This window comes from Artemia franciscana, chromosome 13, assembly GCF_032884065.1.
Source record: "Artemia franciscana chromosome 13, ASM3288406v1, whole genome shotgun sequence".
NCBI lineage: Eukaryota > Metazoa > Arthropoda > Branchiopoda > Anostraca > Artemiidae > Artemia > Artemia franciscana.
In genome coordinates this window covers 15672600-15685792 of record NC_088875.1, presented here as the reverse complement: position 1 = coordinate 15685792, position 13193 = coordinate 15672600, and the positions used below count along the sequence as shown (strand labels likewise).

The 13193-nt window shown below is 33.3% G+C and overlaps 1 protein-coding gene across 7 annotated transcripts in view; it reads left to right on the top strand.

Annotated features, from left to right (window-relative positions):
- Positions 1 to 13193, top strand: part of LOC136034577 (glutamate receptor-interacting protein 2-like) — a 353116-nt gene that overhangs the window by 120577 nt on the left and 219346 nt on the right. For all 7 annotated transcript variants that reach the window (XM_065715826.1, XM_065715825.1, XM_065715828.1 and 4 more), the window contains one exon: positions 6923 to 7069. In XM_065715826.1, the coding sequence (XP_065571898.1) occupies positions 6923 to 7069 (147 nt within the window). The remainder of the gene's footprint in view (positions 1 to 6922; positions 7070 to 13193) is intronic.

Below are 13193 nucleotides of genomic sequence, written 5' to 3'. Positions count from 1 at the left end.
ATATCCATTCAGTCCATGTGAAGCACATTCATAAGAAATTTGAAAACATGGACTCAAGAACCCTTCTTTTTTTAGCTTAGGTACCCTCCTGACCATAACAGGATCCATTGGCCAACACCCTAATAGATGTTGTGCAACTTGGGGAGACTCTTTAGCCGTTAATTTTGTCGGATGCACTATAAAATTGTTATGGACTGCAACCATGTTTAGGGAAGCATAGTATACCACATGTTTGCATAACTTCTGTGGCTAGGAGGCCATATAAACATACTTTCAGTAGCTCTCAAAAATTCTACATTACAACCTTTGAAAGTGTTCAGGTCTAAATGCTAGAATGTGGTATTTTTCTTGTGATATGATCTATTTTATTCTGCAAAAAGTGTTCTAGATCTTTAGGTGTTTATTCGAATGAACCCTCTTTCAATAATTTATGGCTACTGGATCTATATAACTTCAGAAAAAAACACGCATGCGTAACCATCCTTCTCTGAAAAATAAAAAAGCTAGTTTTTTTAACTGAAAGTAAGGAGTGACATTAAAACTTAAAACGAACAGAAATTACTCCGTATATGAAAGGGGCTGTTCCTTCCTCAACGACCCGCTCTTTACGCTAAAATTTGACTCTTTCTCTCGATTCTACTTTATTAAACAGTAAAATCTTCAGCGTAAAGAGTGGGGCGCTGAGAAGGGAACAGGCCCTTTCATACACAGAGAAATTTATGTTCGTTTTAAGTTTTAATATCGCTCCTTACTTTTAGTTAAAAAACTAGTTTTTTTTTATTTAATTTCTGAACGTTTTGAATAAATGCGTGTTTGATTTTGGTTCTCCGCAAAACAATAATTAAAATGAAATTTGTATATTAGATCTTTTTATGGTTAAGTGGCTTTCTCTTAGTTTTGATCAGACGATTTTGAGAAAAAAGGGGTAGGGGATGAGGCCTAGTTGCCCTTCAATTTTTCGGTTACTTGAAAAGGCAACTAGAACTTTTAATTTTTAACAAACGTTTTTATTAGTAAAAAATATACATAAATTAAGAATTAACTTACGTAACGAACTTCTATATTCGTATATTTTTATTATGTATATCAAGGGGTTTTTCCCCTCGTTAATACTTCGCTCTTTACACTAAAGCTTAAATTTTATCCAAATTCTTTAAGAATGACCCCTGAATCAGAAAGGCCGTAGAATAAATAGTTGAAATTACTGAAAATACTTTAGCGTAAAGAGCGAGGCATTTAGGAGGAGGAGAAACCCTCATATGCGTAATAATCTCTGTTCGTTTTAAGTTTTAATGCTGCTCCTTACATTCAGTTGAAAGAACTTTTCATATTTATTTTGTCATTGTTTTTATAATAATGCTAGAAAATCCTAGGCCCCTTCATCGAATTTCTCTTCCCCCACGGCATATTCCTCCAAGGAAAGATCATCCCACATAGCCCCCTCCACTCAACCCCACCCCAAACCAAAAAACTGTTCATGAAAACGTCTGTACACTTCCCAATATTCATTACTGTATGTAAACACTGGTCAAAGTTTGTAACTCGCAGCCCCTCCCCCGGGGACTATGGGGGGATTAAGTCATCCCTAAAGACATAGTTATTATGTTTTTGGACTATGCTTAACAAAATGTCTATCTCAAAAGTTTGGTCCGTTGACTTTGGGAAAAAATGAGGGTGGGAGGGTGCCTAGGTGCCCTCCAATTTTTTTGGTCACTTAAAAAGGACACTAGAGCTTTTCATTCTCATTAGAATGAGCCCTCTTGCGACATTGTAGGACCATTTGGTCAATACGATGACCACTGGAAAAAATAAATAAATAAATAAATAAAAGAAATTAAATAAACACGCACCCGTGATCGGTCTTTCCACATTTTTCCACATTCCACATTTTTGTAGATAGGTGCTTGAAACTTTTATAAGAGGGTTCTCTGATACGCTGAATGCAATGGTGTGATGTTCGTTAAGATTCTGTAACTTTTAGGGTGTGTTTCCCCCTATTTTTCCAAATAAGGCAGATTTTCTCAGGCTCTTAACTTTTGATTAGTAAGACTAAATTTGATGAAACTTATATATCTAAAATCAACATAAAAATCCAATCCTTTTAATGTATCTTTTAGTATCAAAATTCCGTCTTTTAGAGTTTCGTTTACTATTGAGCAGGGTCGCTCCTTACTGCAGTTCGTTACCACGAATTGTTTCAAAAAGAAACTTCATATTTTGTAAATATAGGTTTTAGTGTTTTCATTCACGTTGAATCTCATTTCATAAATTTCATTAAAATTTTGCCATTCTTGCAAAAAATCCTACTTAGAGAATGATGTATTTTTTTTTTGCTAATAGCTTTTGATGGGCTACTTTAAAATTTCTAAATTTACATTTTAAGAATCAAAACAAATAATTTCTTTTTTGTTGTATTACAACCAAGACTTCGTTTTTCAGTGTTTCAGCTTCTGTTGACAACTTCAGCTTCTGTCGGCAACGAGTTTTGCACACCAGCTTAAAAAAATAACTCTTTTATTTCATTTCATATTTTATTTTTATATTCTTATAAACTTTTATTTTATTTACTTTTATTTTTGAATTTTTGTTTTTATTTACTTTTATTTTATTTTTATTTCATAATAATTTCATTTGTGACTTTTGAAGTGGTAACTACCAAAAAGCATAATGGGAGCAACATTTCCACGCACTCCCACACCCCTGCTAAGACGAAGTAAATTACAAAGTTTTTAGATGAAAGAAACGGAAGTTGACTCCGTATATAGTAAAATTAAACGGTTTATTATGGCCGGTTGACTGATTTTCCCAAAATAATATTGGTCATGCTTCGAAGACTACGTCAAATACATAAGAGGTTCTTATAAAGAACATATATTTAGAGAGTTGGTATATTAATATTATTACTGAAAAGAGTTAAAAATGTCAGTGATTAAAAAAGATGAATGAACAAAAAAAAAAGGAAGAAAACTGTTCTGTGATGTCGTTCCACTATAACAATTCATACTATTTAACAATCTATCTTTGCTAACTTATGAATACCTTTCCTAACTTACTATATTAAAACTTAAAAGGAACATAAATGATTCCATATATGGGGGGGGGTTTCCCTTCCTCAGCTTATCAATCTACCTTATCTTATGAATCCACTGTTCCTTATCAAAGAGATTCTTTTTGGGTTATGTGATTTTTGATGAATGAAGTAATGTCGTCTTTGATGCATGTATATTATGTTTCTTGGATTAGACAGAATATTAATATTTATAGATACCACCTTAATAATACATTTTTTTTTATTTAAATGTTCGGCTAAATGTTTTTCTCTTTGTATGAACTCGATAAGTCACACTTTGAAGGCTTTATATATCGTGCGTAGGTGCTCATTTCTTCTGATCATAGTACCTTTCCTGAAGAATTAGCTGATCAATTTGGGCACAGAAATTGTAATGCATACTCCTCTTGAGGAATACCACTCCACTTCAGGAGGAATACCACTCCTCTCTTGCTGTTCCCGCACCGTTTTGTCCGACACAAGATATCAAACAGTTCGTAGTAACGAACTGTAGTAAGGAGCGACCCGGCTCAATAGTGACCAAAACTCTAAAAAATGGAATTTTGATATCAATAGCTACATCAAAAGAATTGAATTTTAACGCTGATTTTAAATATATAATTTTAATCATTTTAGAAAATCATTTAGAAAGAGTCAAACTCTTTCTCATCAAAGCCCGCTCTTTACGCTAAAGTTTGACTCTTTCTCTTAACTCTACTTTTTAAAACAGTAAAAAACTTTAGCGTAAAGAGCGGGGCGTTGATGAGGAAGCATCTTGTTTCATATACGAAGTAATTTCTGTTCGTTATAAGTTTAAATGTCGCTCCTTACTTTCCGTTAAAAAAAAACTGTTTTTTTTTGTTTAATCATAATAAGTCTGAGAATTTTGTCAGTAGTTGGACGTTGAACTTTTTTCGTAATAACGATGACCTTTTGTTTCTTAAAAATTCAATGTGTCTTCTTGCTCAACTTCATTTATAACTGACCACAGCCACCCAAATTATTTCCTCCTCAGAATTGGGAAAAGTGAACCCCCTTCTCTGCTCCTTGGGTGGTATTGAAAATTGTTATCACCTCCTCTTTGAGTGTACTAATTATTCTTTTCCTCGCTCACTTTTGATAAAATGTTTAAATAATCTGTTAAGCTTCACTCCTTTCGATCTGTATTTACTTAGTGTTTGTGAACTTACTCAGTCTTTAGTAATTCAGTTTTTCATTGATATGGTTCAATTTGATCAATATCCATAGCTGGTTTCTTAAGTGATATGCTCAAAATTAAGTACGTAGTCCTTTTTTTCTCTCCCTTTTATTTTATCCTTATTTTTTGTTTTGTTTTTTTCCTTTATGCATTTTGCTGAGATTATTTCTAATTACTTCAGTCACTAATAAAGTATTTATCGATCAATTAAGCATAAATATGATGGCATGAATATCTTCCATCAATATTTGGTCTCTAATAAGGGTTGTCAATTCTTATATTGTAATTAAATAAAAAAAAACATTTTTTTCACTGTAAGTAAGAAACAACGTTAAACCTTAAAATGAATAGAAATTATTCCTTATATGAAAGGGGCTGCCCCCTCTTTAATGGCCCTCTCTTGACGCTAAAGTTTTTTTAGTACTTTTAGTACTAAAAAAGATTCTGATTTTGATTGAATGGTCTCGTGTTTCAGGATCCAATCTTAAAGAAAAAAATGGGACAGAGAGGTCAAACTTTAGCGTAAGTATGCGGTATTAAAGAGAGGATAGCCCCTTTAATATACGGAATAACTTCTGTTTGTTTTAAATTTTAACGTTGCTTCTTACTTTCAGTTGAAAAAACGTGTTGTTCTAAATTCAATTCCTGATCCTTTTCAAATACTGCTGGTAAATCCACCTGCCCCTCCACGGAAACTTCTCTGCCCCCACAAATATTCTTCCATGAGAGTTTCCTCCGGCGTAAAAAAAACCACCCCCAGGAAATTATCCTCAGAAAATTCAACCCTAGCAACAAATCCTGACCCATAAAATATGTTGCGGACGATTCCGCCTTAAAAGTTACTCCTTAGCATACTTTCATTTGATAAAAGACTTGTTATATTATGTTTTTAATCATTTTTCAAGTTATGCCAAAAACCCCCTATGAGAAAAATTTGTCCCAGAAATCCTCCATCCTCCCATGGATAGTTTCTCCCATAGAAAATTTACCCATGGAGAATTTCTCCTGGTTATAATTCCCCTGTGGATAATTTTCCCGAGGAAATCTATCCACCCCCGTGGAAAAATCCCTAAGAGAATTCTAACCTCTCTAAAAAATTTCCCCGACAATTTCCCGAGAACATCTCCACATGCAAAAATTAAGTTGCCGAAGGGAAAATAAGACAGTTGAAACGAATTTGGTTCATGAATACTGACAAGTTCTCCAGCATAAAATTTCTCATGGAGAGTTCAACCCTAGACGCAGCACTTCCAACGATACATTTTCTTCGTAGAAAATACCCTTTCCGCATAAAAATCTCCCCCCCCCCCAAATACCTGTAGGCCTCGCAATAGCAAATATTATCTGTAAACAATGGGCTAATTGCAAAGCTTGCAGCTCTTTTCCGGGGGCTACGGAGGGAGGGGGGTCGCATCATCCCCAAAGACATGGTTATTGGACGTTTCAACTACGTTGAACAAAATACTTATCTCCAGATTTGATTAGTCGACTTTGGTTGGACCCTTCAATCTTTTTGGTCCTTTAAAATAGGCACTAGAACTTTTAATTACTATTCAGATTAACCCTATCTTGATTTTTTGGACAATTGGTTCGATACAACAAAACCAGGAAAGAAAAAAATAATAACACGCATTCGCGATCTTTCTTTTGGCAAAAAAAAACAACAAACAAACAACAAATTTCTATATTTTTGGAGATGGGAGCTTAAAACTCTTTAACAAGTTTTCCTGATAGATTGAATCTGAAAGTACGATTTTCAATGAGATTTCTTGACCTTTACCGGATGTTCCCTACTTTTTTGAAAATCAAGCAAATTTTCTCTGGCTCGGAGCTTTTGAAGGGTAATATTAAACTTAATGAATTATGTATATATGGAATCAGCACTAAAACCCGATTTTGTGATATAAATTAAATAAAAAAAAAACAAGTTTTTTTAACTGAAAGTAAGGAGCGACATTAAAACTTAAAACGAACACAAATTACTTCGTATATGAAAGGGGCTGCTTCCTCATCAACGCCCCGCTCTTTACGCTAAAGTTTGACTCTTTCTCTCATCTCTTCTTTTTAAAACAGTAAAAAACTTTAGCGTAAAGAGCGGGGCGTTGATGAGGAAGCAGCCCCTTTCATATACGAAGTAATTTCTGCTATTTTTTCTAAAAAATATCCTCCTATTTTCTAAAATAACGCAAGTTTTCTCAGGCTCGTAACTTTTGATGGGTAAGACTAAACTTGATGAAACTTATATATTTAAAATCAGCATTAAAATTCAATTCTTTCGATGTAACTATTGGTATCAAAATTCCGTGTTTTAGAGCTTTGGTTACTATTGAGCCGGGTCGCTCCTTACTACAGTTTGTTACCACGAACTGTTTGATTTTATTACCCCGAACTGTTTGATAACCTCCGAGGCTCTGAATCTTCATGTGAAAGGGTTTGTATGCTTAGCAGGTTTTAATAAAGAAATATTAACTAATCAAGTGGTTTAAAAGCTTAAATAGCTTGTTTAAGTTCTAAGTTACTTCCGAAGTGCTTCATCTTTATTGGTATTGAAAGTGGCTGAAGTGTAAGTGGACTGAAAGTGGCTGAAGTGTCCCAAGAGTGCAAGGTGTACCATTTGACAATCTTGATATTATTTTCAAGTGCAACTTATAATAAAGTGAAAACTTTGTTTTCAGGTGCAAAAAAACAAGATGATGATTGTGAGTCAAAAGAAAAGATGGAGGAGCAGCTAAATGGGAAAGAAAAGGAGAACGCTGACAAATTCGTCGACACACTCAAACTGGAAATTTGTCCTTGCCCTTTCTTCAGCGTGGATTTTGATGGTTGGTAAAATTTTAACTTCACTCATATTTTAGTACCGTTTCTCACCTTATATTCTAGAAATGAAAAAAAAACACTATCTACAAGTTTGATATAAAATATACAACAAGACAGGTTTACTTAAAGGAATAAAAGTGTTAAGCTTAAATGTTAATAAAAAAAACAGCACTAGTCATTTATGCTAAAACCGTCTAAGTCGCAAATTTTGATTTTATATTAAAGTAATTTTTTTTTAAACACCGGCAAATCTTCTCTTCATAAAAAAAAAAAAAATAAAGATCGGTCTTGGATTTTAAGATATTTAAGTTATTAATATTTAAGTTAAATACTTAAGTGAGTTCTTCAATTTAGGGTTGAATTTTCGGGATTTTTTCAATTTTAATTTTCGAACACAAACTACAACCTTATTTGCGGAATGAACAAAAATTTGACTGCACCGATAGGTAAGTCAAACATTCTATAAAAAGAAGAAACAATCTATAAAACTAAATTTCAAAAATTTTTGTCTTTGCCGACTCAAGCATTACTTTACTAAAATTCAATCACTTGATACTGAAATTTCAATTAAGTAACCGAAAAGGACACACTACCTTTCCATCATGAAAAAAATAATATGAAAACAACAATCTTTTGACAAGGGAGGAGCCCAGTGGCCTTGCCACGGTGCCCCACACTCGGCACGCATGATTCTCGTTATAGTTCTTCTTCTAACTGCAGATAATGTCAGCTTCTTCTTGACGTCATGGCGTCATGTTAGGTTCAATACAACCAACCTGAGAAAACACACATTCTTCTTTAACCTTGTGACCTATTTATATTGCTTTTGTGGCGAGAAATGTCAATATGCCAGTTTCGAGAGAAAAAAACACTATGCAGGCGATTTCGTGGAAAAACAAACACGCATGTACACAATTATTGCTCGTTTAATTCATTAAAAAGGCATATAATTCCAACATAAAATGTGTTTGAAATAAATATACAGCTGTTTGGTTAAAGGGAGTATATATATATATATATATATATATATATATATATATATATATATATATATATATATATATATATATATATATATATATATATATATATATGTATATATATATATTATATATATATATATATATATATATATATATATATATATATATATATATATATATATATATATATATATATATATATATATATATATATATATATATATATATATATATATATATATATATATATATATATATATATATATATATATATTTATATATATATATATATATATATATATATATATATATATATATATATATATATATATATATATATATATATATATATATATATATATATATATATATATATATATATATATATATATATATATATATATATATATATATATATATATATATATATATATATATATATCGTTATTCTTTTGTTTTAAGTCTTGATGTGTCAAATAAGCAATAAGAATTGAGTTAAGAAAGTCTGGTGTGAATTCAATTCCTCCTTCCTGCTAAGGCATCCAAGAATCGTCCATTTTGTAGGATTTGTCTTCTTATGTAACTCGTTCTGTTTATTATTATTACTTCTCTTGTAGCGATTCTAACGATAAGATTTCATTTACGATTCCATGTATTCGTTGTGATACTGGTTGTTAAATGTCTTCTTACCACAGATCTCGCGGCGTAACTCGAGAAATATGAGCTTTTTCCTGATGGTTCATCAGTAATTCTATTTATCCTAATTATGTTTTTACATAATTCAGTAACAATAAACAGTTTCATCCCACATCCGTTCTGAAAAAGTTATGTTACACAGAAGGGACTCTTTAAAAAGAACCAATTCATTTGGAAATTGTGGAGGTTGTAATGCCAATTTACTATGGAAGCAGGAATTTCCAAATGAATTATCTTTCGTTTGCAACTCTTTCTTCGGGAAAATGGAGGGTTCTACAGTGAATGCATACAACATTGAAGGGTCCTAATGACTTGTAATTAATAATGGCGTAGCTTACAGCATCTTTGTAGGTTTTTCCTCGGTTTTGTGTCACATTTTGTTGGCGCTAAAGATTTTGACAGTGTTTTCCTTCTAACCTAATATTTCTTTGATCTTAACTTTCGTTTTTCACCCGTTCTGATTCTCTTTGTTGCTTGTCATCTAATTCGTTTTTAATCTCGTTTTTGTAAGTCTTCTAACCACATGAATCTTTGTTTTTCGCTTTCGTTTTTAACTCGATTGAATTCTCGCTGTCGCTAGTCTTCTAACCTTATATTTATTCGATTTTCACTTTTGTTTTTGATCCGTTGTAATACTTGTGGTTTCAAGTCTTCTTACCACATATTTCTTTGCTCTTAATTTTGTTTTTTCATTACTTCAGACCTTTTTTCAATGCCCCTGGCTTTAGGCGATCGGACTGGTCTCGTCTCATTTGATGATCCAGGCTGCTCAATTTCATCCATTTCAATTTACGTTTCAGGGGTCTTTTTCTTCGTCTCAGCAGTTTTTGTATAAATAAATGCACAATTATTGCTCGTTTAAAGAGAGTAGATTGCTATTTAATTTTTCTATGCCTTTTTGTTTAGCTGTTCAGAGTCATTTGTCATCTTTAGTAACTTTGGATGCATCATAGATACTAAAAAGATGCGAGCACTCTTGGGGGGAGGGAAATGACGTAGTTTATGCTCTTAGAATGTATATAAATATGACTTCAGTAGTATGGCCATAGGCACTCCCATGTTAACTTCATTAGCATAATCGGTTACTATTCCTGTAACACGGCCGACAAATACATAATATATATACCCCCATGAGAATATAATTTGCATATAGCCATGAACTCCTAGCAACCAGCCGTAGCAACCGGATCCAAAATAATGCTGGATTTCTAATGTATTTTATACTATTAAGAAAGTAGAATCCAGAGAGAGCATAGTTTGAGTATATCTTTATCGAGTTTTTATTTGGCAGGATATTCTAGTAAAAATAAGAGGTTTGTTTATACTATTAGCAATTGACATTGGAGCTGGCAGTAGCAATGATACACGTGCAAGAGTACCAAACGTAGCAGTAGAAATTACAAGAAGATGTCCACTAAGTCTTGAATGGGACGAGATGTATGCAAGATATCTAATATCATTGAGCAAATTCAAAATGGAGGAGCTGTTATTTTTTGCAGCAAAACTTAATATAAAGCATAGGCATTGACTTCAAGCTGCTTCAAATGCGATAGTGGAATGTATTGAGGACAATAAATTGAATGAATATGGGGACATGAGAGATATGTTAATGTAATTATGTGATAAAAAAGTTTCTAAATCTATATATATATAAATAAGTTGTCTGTGTGTCTGTCGAGTGACGTCATGTCATGTCGTCATGAAGTTAGTTGTCGTCATATTTGTTATGATGATGACGTCATTAAAGGTATTTAAGAAAATCGTTCAAAGACAAATTTTTAATTGTAAGAAGATCGTGGACGGAAAAATGTTTAATTGTAAAATGGCTGAAGAACCTACAATGGCAACAGCCGAGGAAGCTGCTCAAAGAGTCTATGCCAAAAAACTTGCGGCTGATAGAGAAAGTAAGAAAAGGAAGCGTGCCGAGGAATCACAAGAACAGCAAGAAAACAGGCTTGCGGCTAAAGAACGCAAAACCGCGCAGTTAGATGAAAATCCACCTGGACAGCGAGAGTCAAAACATATCAAAACTGAAAATGATAGCGATGATGATTGGGTTTGGGATTTTGACTTGGATAAGGTCATCAATGCCTACCAGATTTTTAGTTAAGAAAAACAAAGGTTCGGCGATATGTATTTCATAATGACGCTGAAAAATAAAGAAGAAAAAGAAAACTGAAAAAGAAAAAAGGTAAAAAACTAAAAAAAACTAAAAAGAAAAAACACTCAAAGAGAACTTACAGACCGGGACACAAATGACGACCGGGACAGAGGGAATATAAATGATGACCGGGACACTCAAAGAGAAATTACAGACTGGGATACCGGGACACAAATGACGACCGGGACACAGGGAATATAAATGACAAGGACACTGGTATTTAAGAAAATCGTTCAAAGACAATTTTTTAATTGTAAGAAGATCGTTGAAAGAGAAATTTCTAATTGTAAAATGACTGAAGAACCTACAATGGCAACAGCTGAGGAAGCTGCTCAAAACGAATGTATTCAAGCCGAAGTAGCTGAGTTGGTAAAGCGTTATGTTCCAGGTTCTAGGTCCGAGAGGTTCTAGGTTCGAACCTTGGCTTCAGCATTAATACAAAAGAAGAAAAAAACTAAAAAAGGTAAAAACTAAAAAAAAAACTAAAAAGAAAATACTAAAAAAACTAAAAAAGCTAAAAAACTAAAAAAAGGTAAAAAACTAAAATCTAAAAAAGAAAAAAACTAAAAAAAACTAAAAAAAGGTAAAAACTACAAAAAAACTAAAAAGAAAAAAACTAAAAACAAATAAAAAACTAAAAAAACTAAAAACTGAAAAAGAAAAAAAACTAAAAAAAGGAAAAACTGAAAAATAAAGGAGAAAAAGAAAACTAAAAGCCGGAACACAGGGAATATAAATGACGACCGGGACACTCAGAGAGAAATTACAGACTGGGACACTGGGACACAAATGACGACCGGGACACAGGGAATATAGATGACGACCGGGATGCTCAAAGAGAAATTACAGACTGGGACACTGGGACACAAATGACGACCGGGATACTGGGACACAACTACAAGGGGGATGCCGGGGGCACAGGGGGATATATAAATGACGACGGGGACGCAGGGCATGTTCGATTAGCTATCACCATCAACAAAGCTCAAGGGCAATCATTAGAAAAATGAGGTATAGATCTGAATACGGATTGTTTTTCCCATGCACAATTTTATGTTGCATGTTCGAGAGTCGGTAAACCTGACAATCTATTTATATGCACACACAATGGGACATCGAAGAATGTTGTATATTCGCAAGTTTTACGTAGTTAAAAACATATATATATCTATAACGAAAAGAGAAATCTTTTCTCTTTTATCTATATTCACAGGCGGGACACAGTGACACAACTACAATGGCGCGTAACTAATATGGCGCGTAACGACTTACGCGCGTGGAGGGGCTTGGGGGGGGGGCACGAAGTGCCACCACCAACTAGGTGTTGGGGTGGCGGGAAGCGCCACCCCAACAGCTAGTAGAAAATATTTTTCTTGTTAGACATTTTTAGAAGGTTACCATTCCTGTCTCTAGGGACACTGCCAAAGTCGAAAGAATCTTTGTTTTTGTTAGTTAGTCTGTAGTCAGCTGTAAGAGTGTTAGGATTTAAGAAAAACGAGTGGATTTATGAAGCATAAAATCATGCACAATCTTGTGATTTTGGAAAAATGCCTGAATCTAAATGTTCATTATCGAAAATTATCAGTTCAAAAGAAAATATTTTTGCAAAGAGTACTTTATGATATTATAAAAGATGAATCTCCAACTTTGAATTGTTTTATGTTGCTTAAAGTCTTGGTCCAAACGCATTTGCTCTATTGATTGACATACTAATCGACACAAAACAGAATGATAATGTGGACTTGATTTTGAACACTACCTTAGAGATTCAATGATTTTCCTGAGAACAATAAATAAATCAATAATGTAAAAGACCCTGCCCAAACAGGTTCTGTTGATTTTGATTTGTGACGTCAGTCGATTCCTCCGCTTTCTCTTTAGAAAAGAACTCTATCCTTATCGATCGCAAGTCCGTTTCATTTTGGTGGTGAGAGAGTCAACACTTAAAATGTACTATAGATGTCCATTTTGCATGTATTCACTGGGAGGCTGGTCATCCTATGAGAATTGTATAATTGTTGACGAGCATGATGAAGAGTATAGATTATGCAACCATGTAAATTGCATAGAGGATATGCATTACAAATTAAAGACTGTAATTCCTGTCTTGAAAAAGATTCGTTACTCTCACACTAGGGGATTCCTATGCTACTATGCTACTGTCACTATGATGAATGTGATCAATGGGAGAAAACTTATCCCGGTATGATTGGAAAGGACCCTAAAGGAGATTTAATTTATTTCTAAGAAACTGTTATCGTCATGGTTTAAAATTATTTTTGGAGGAAA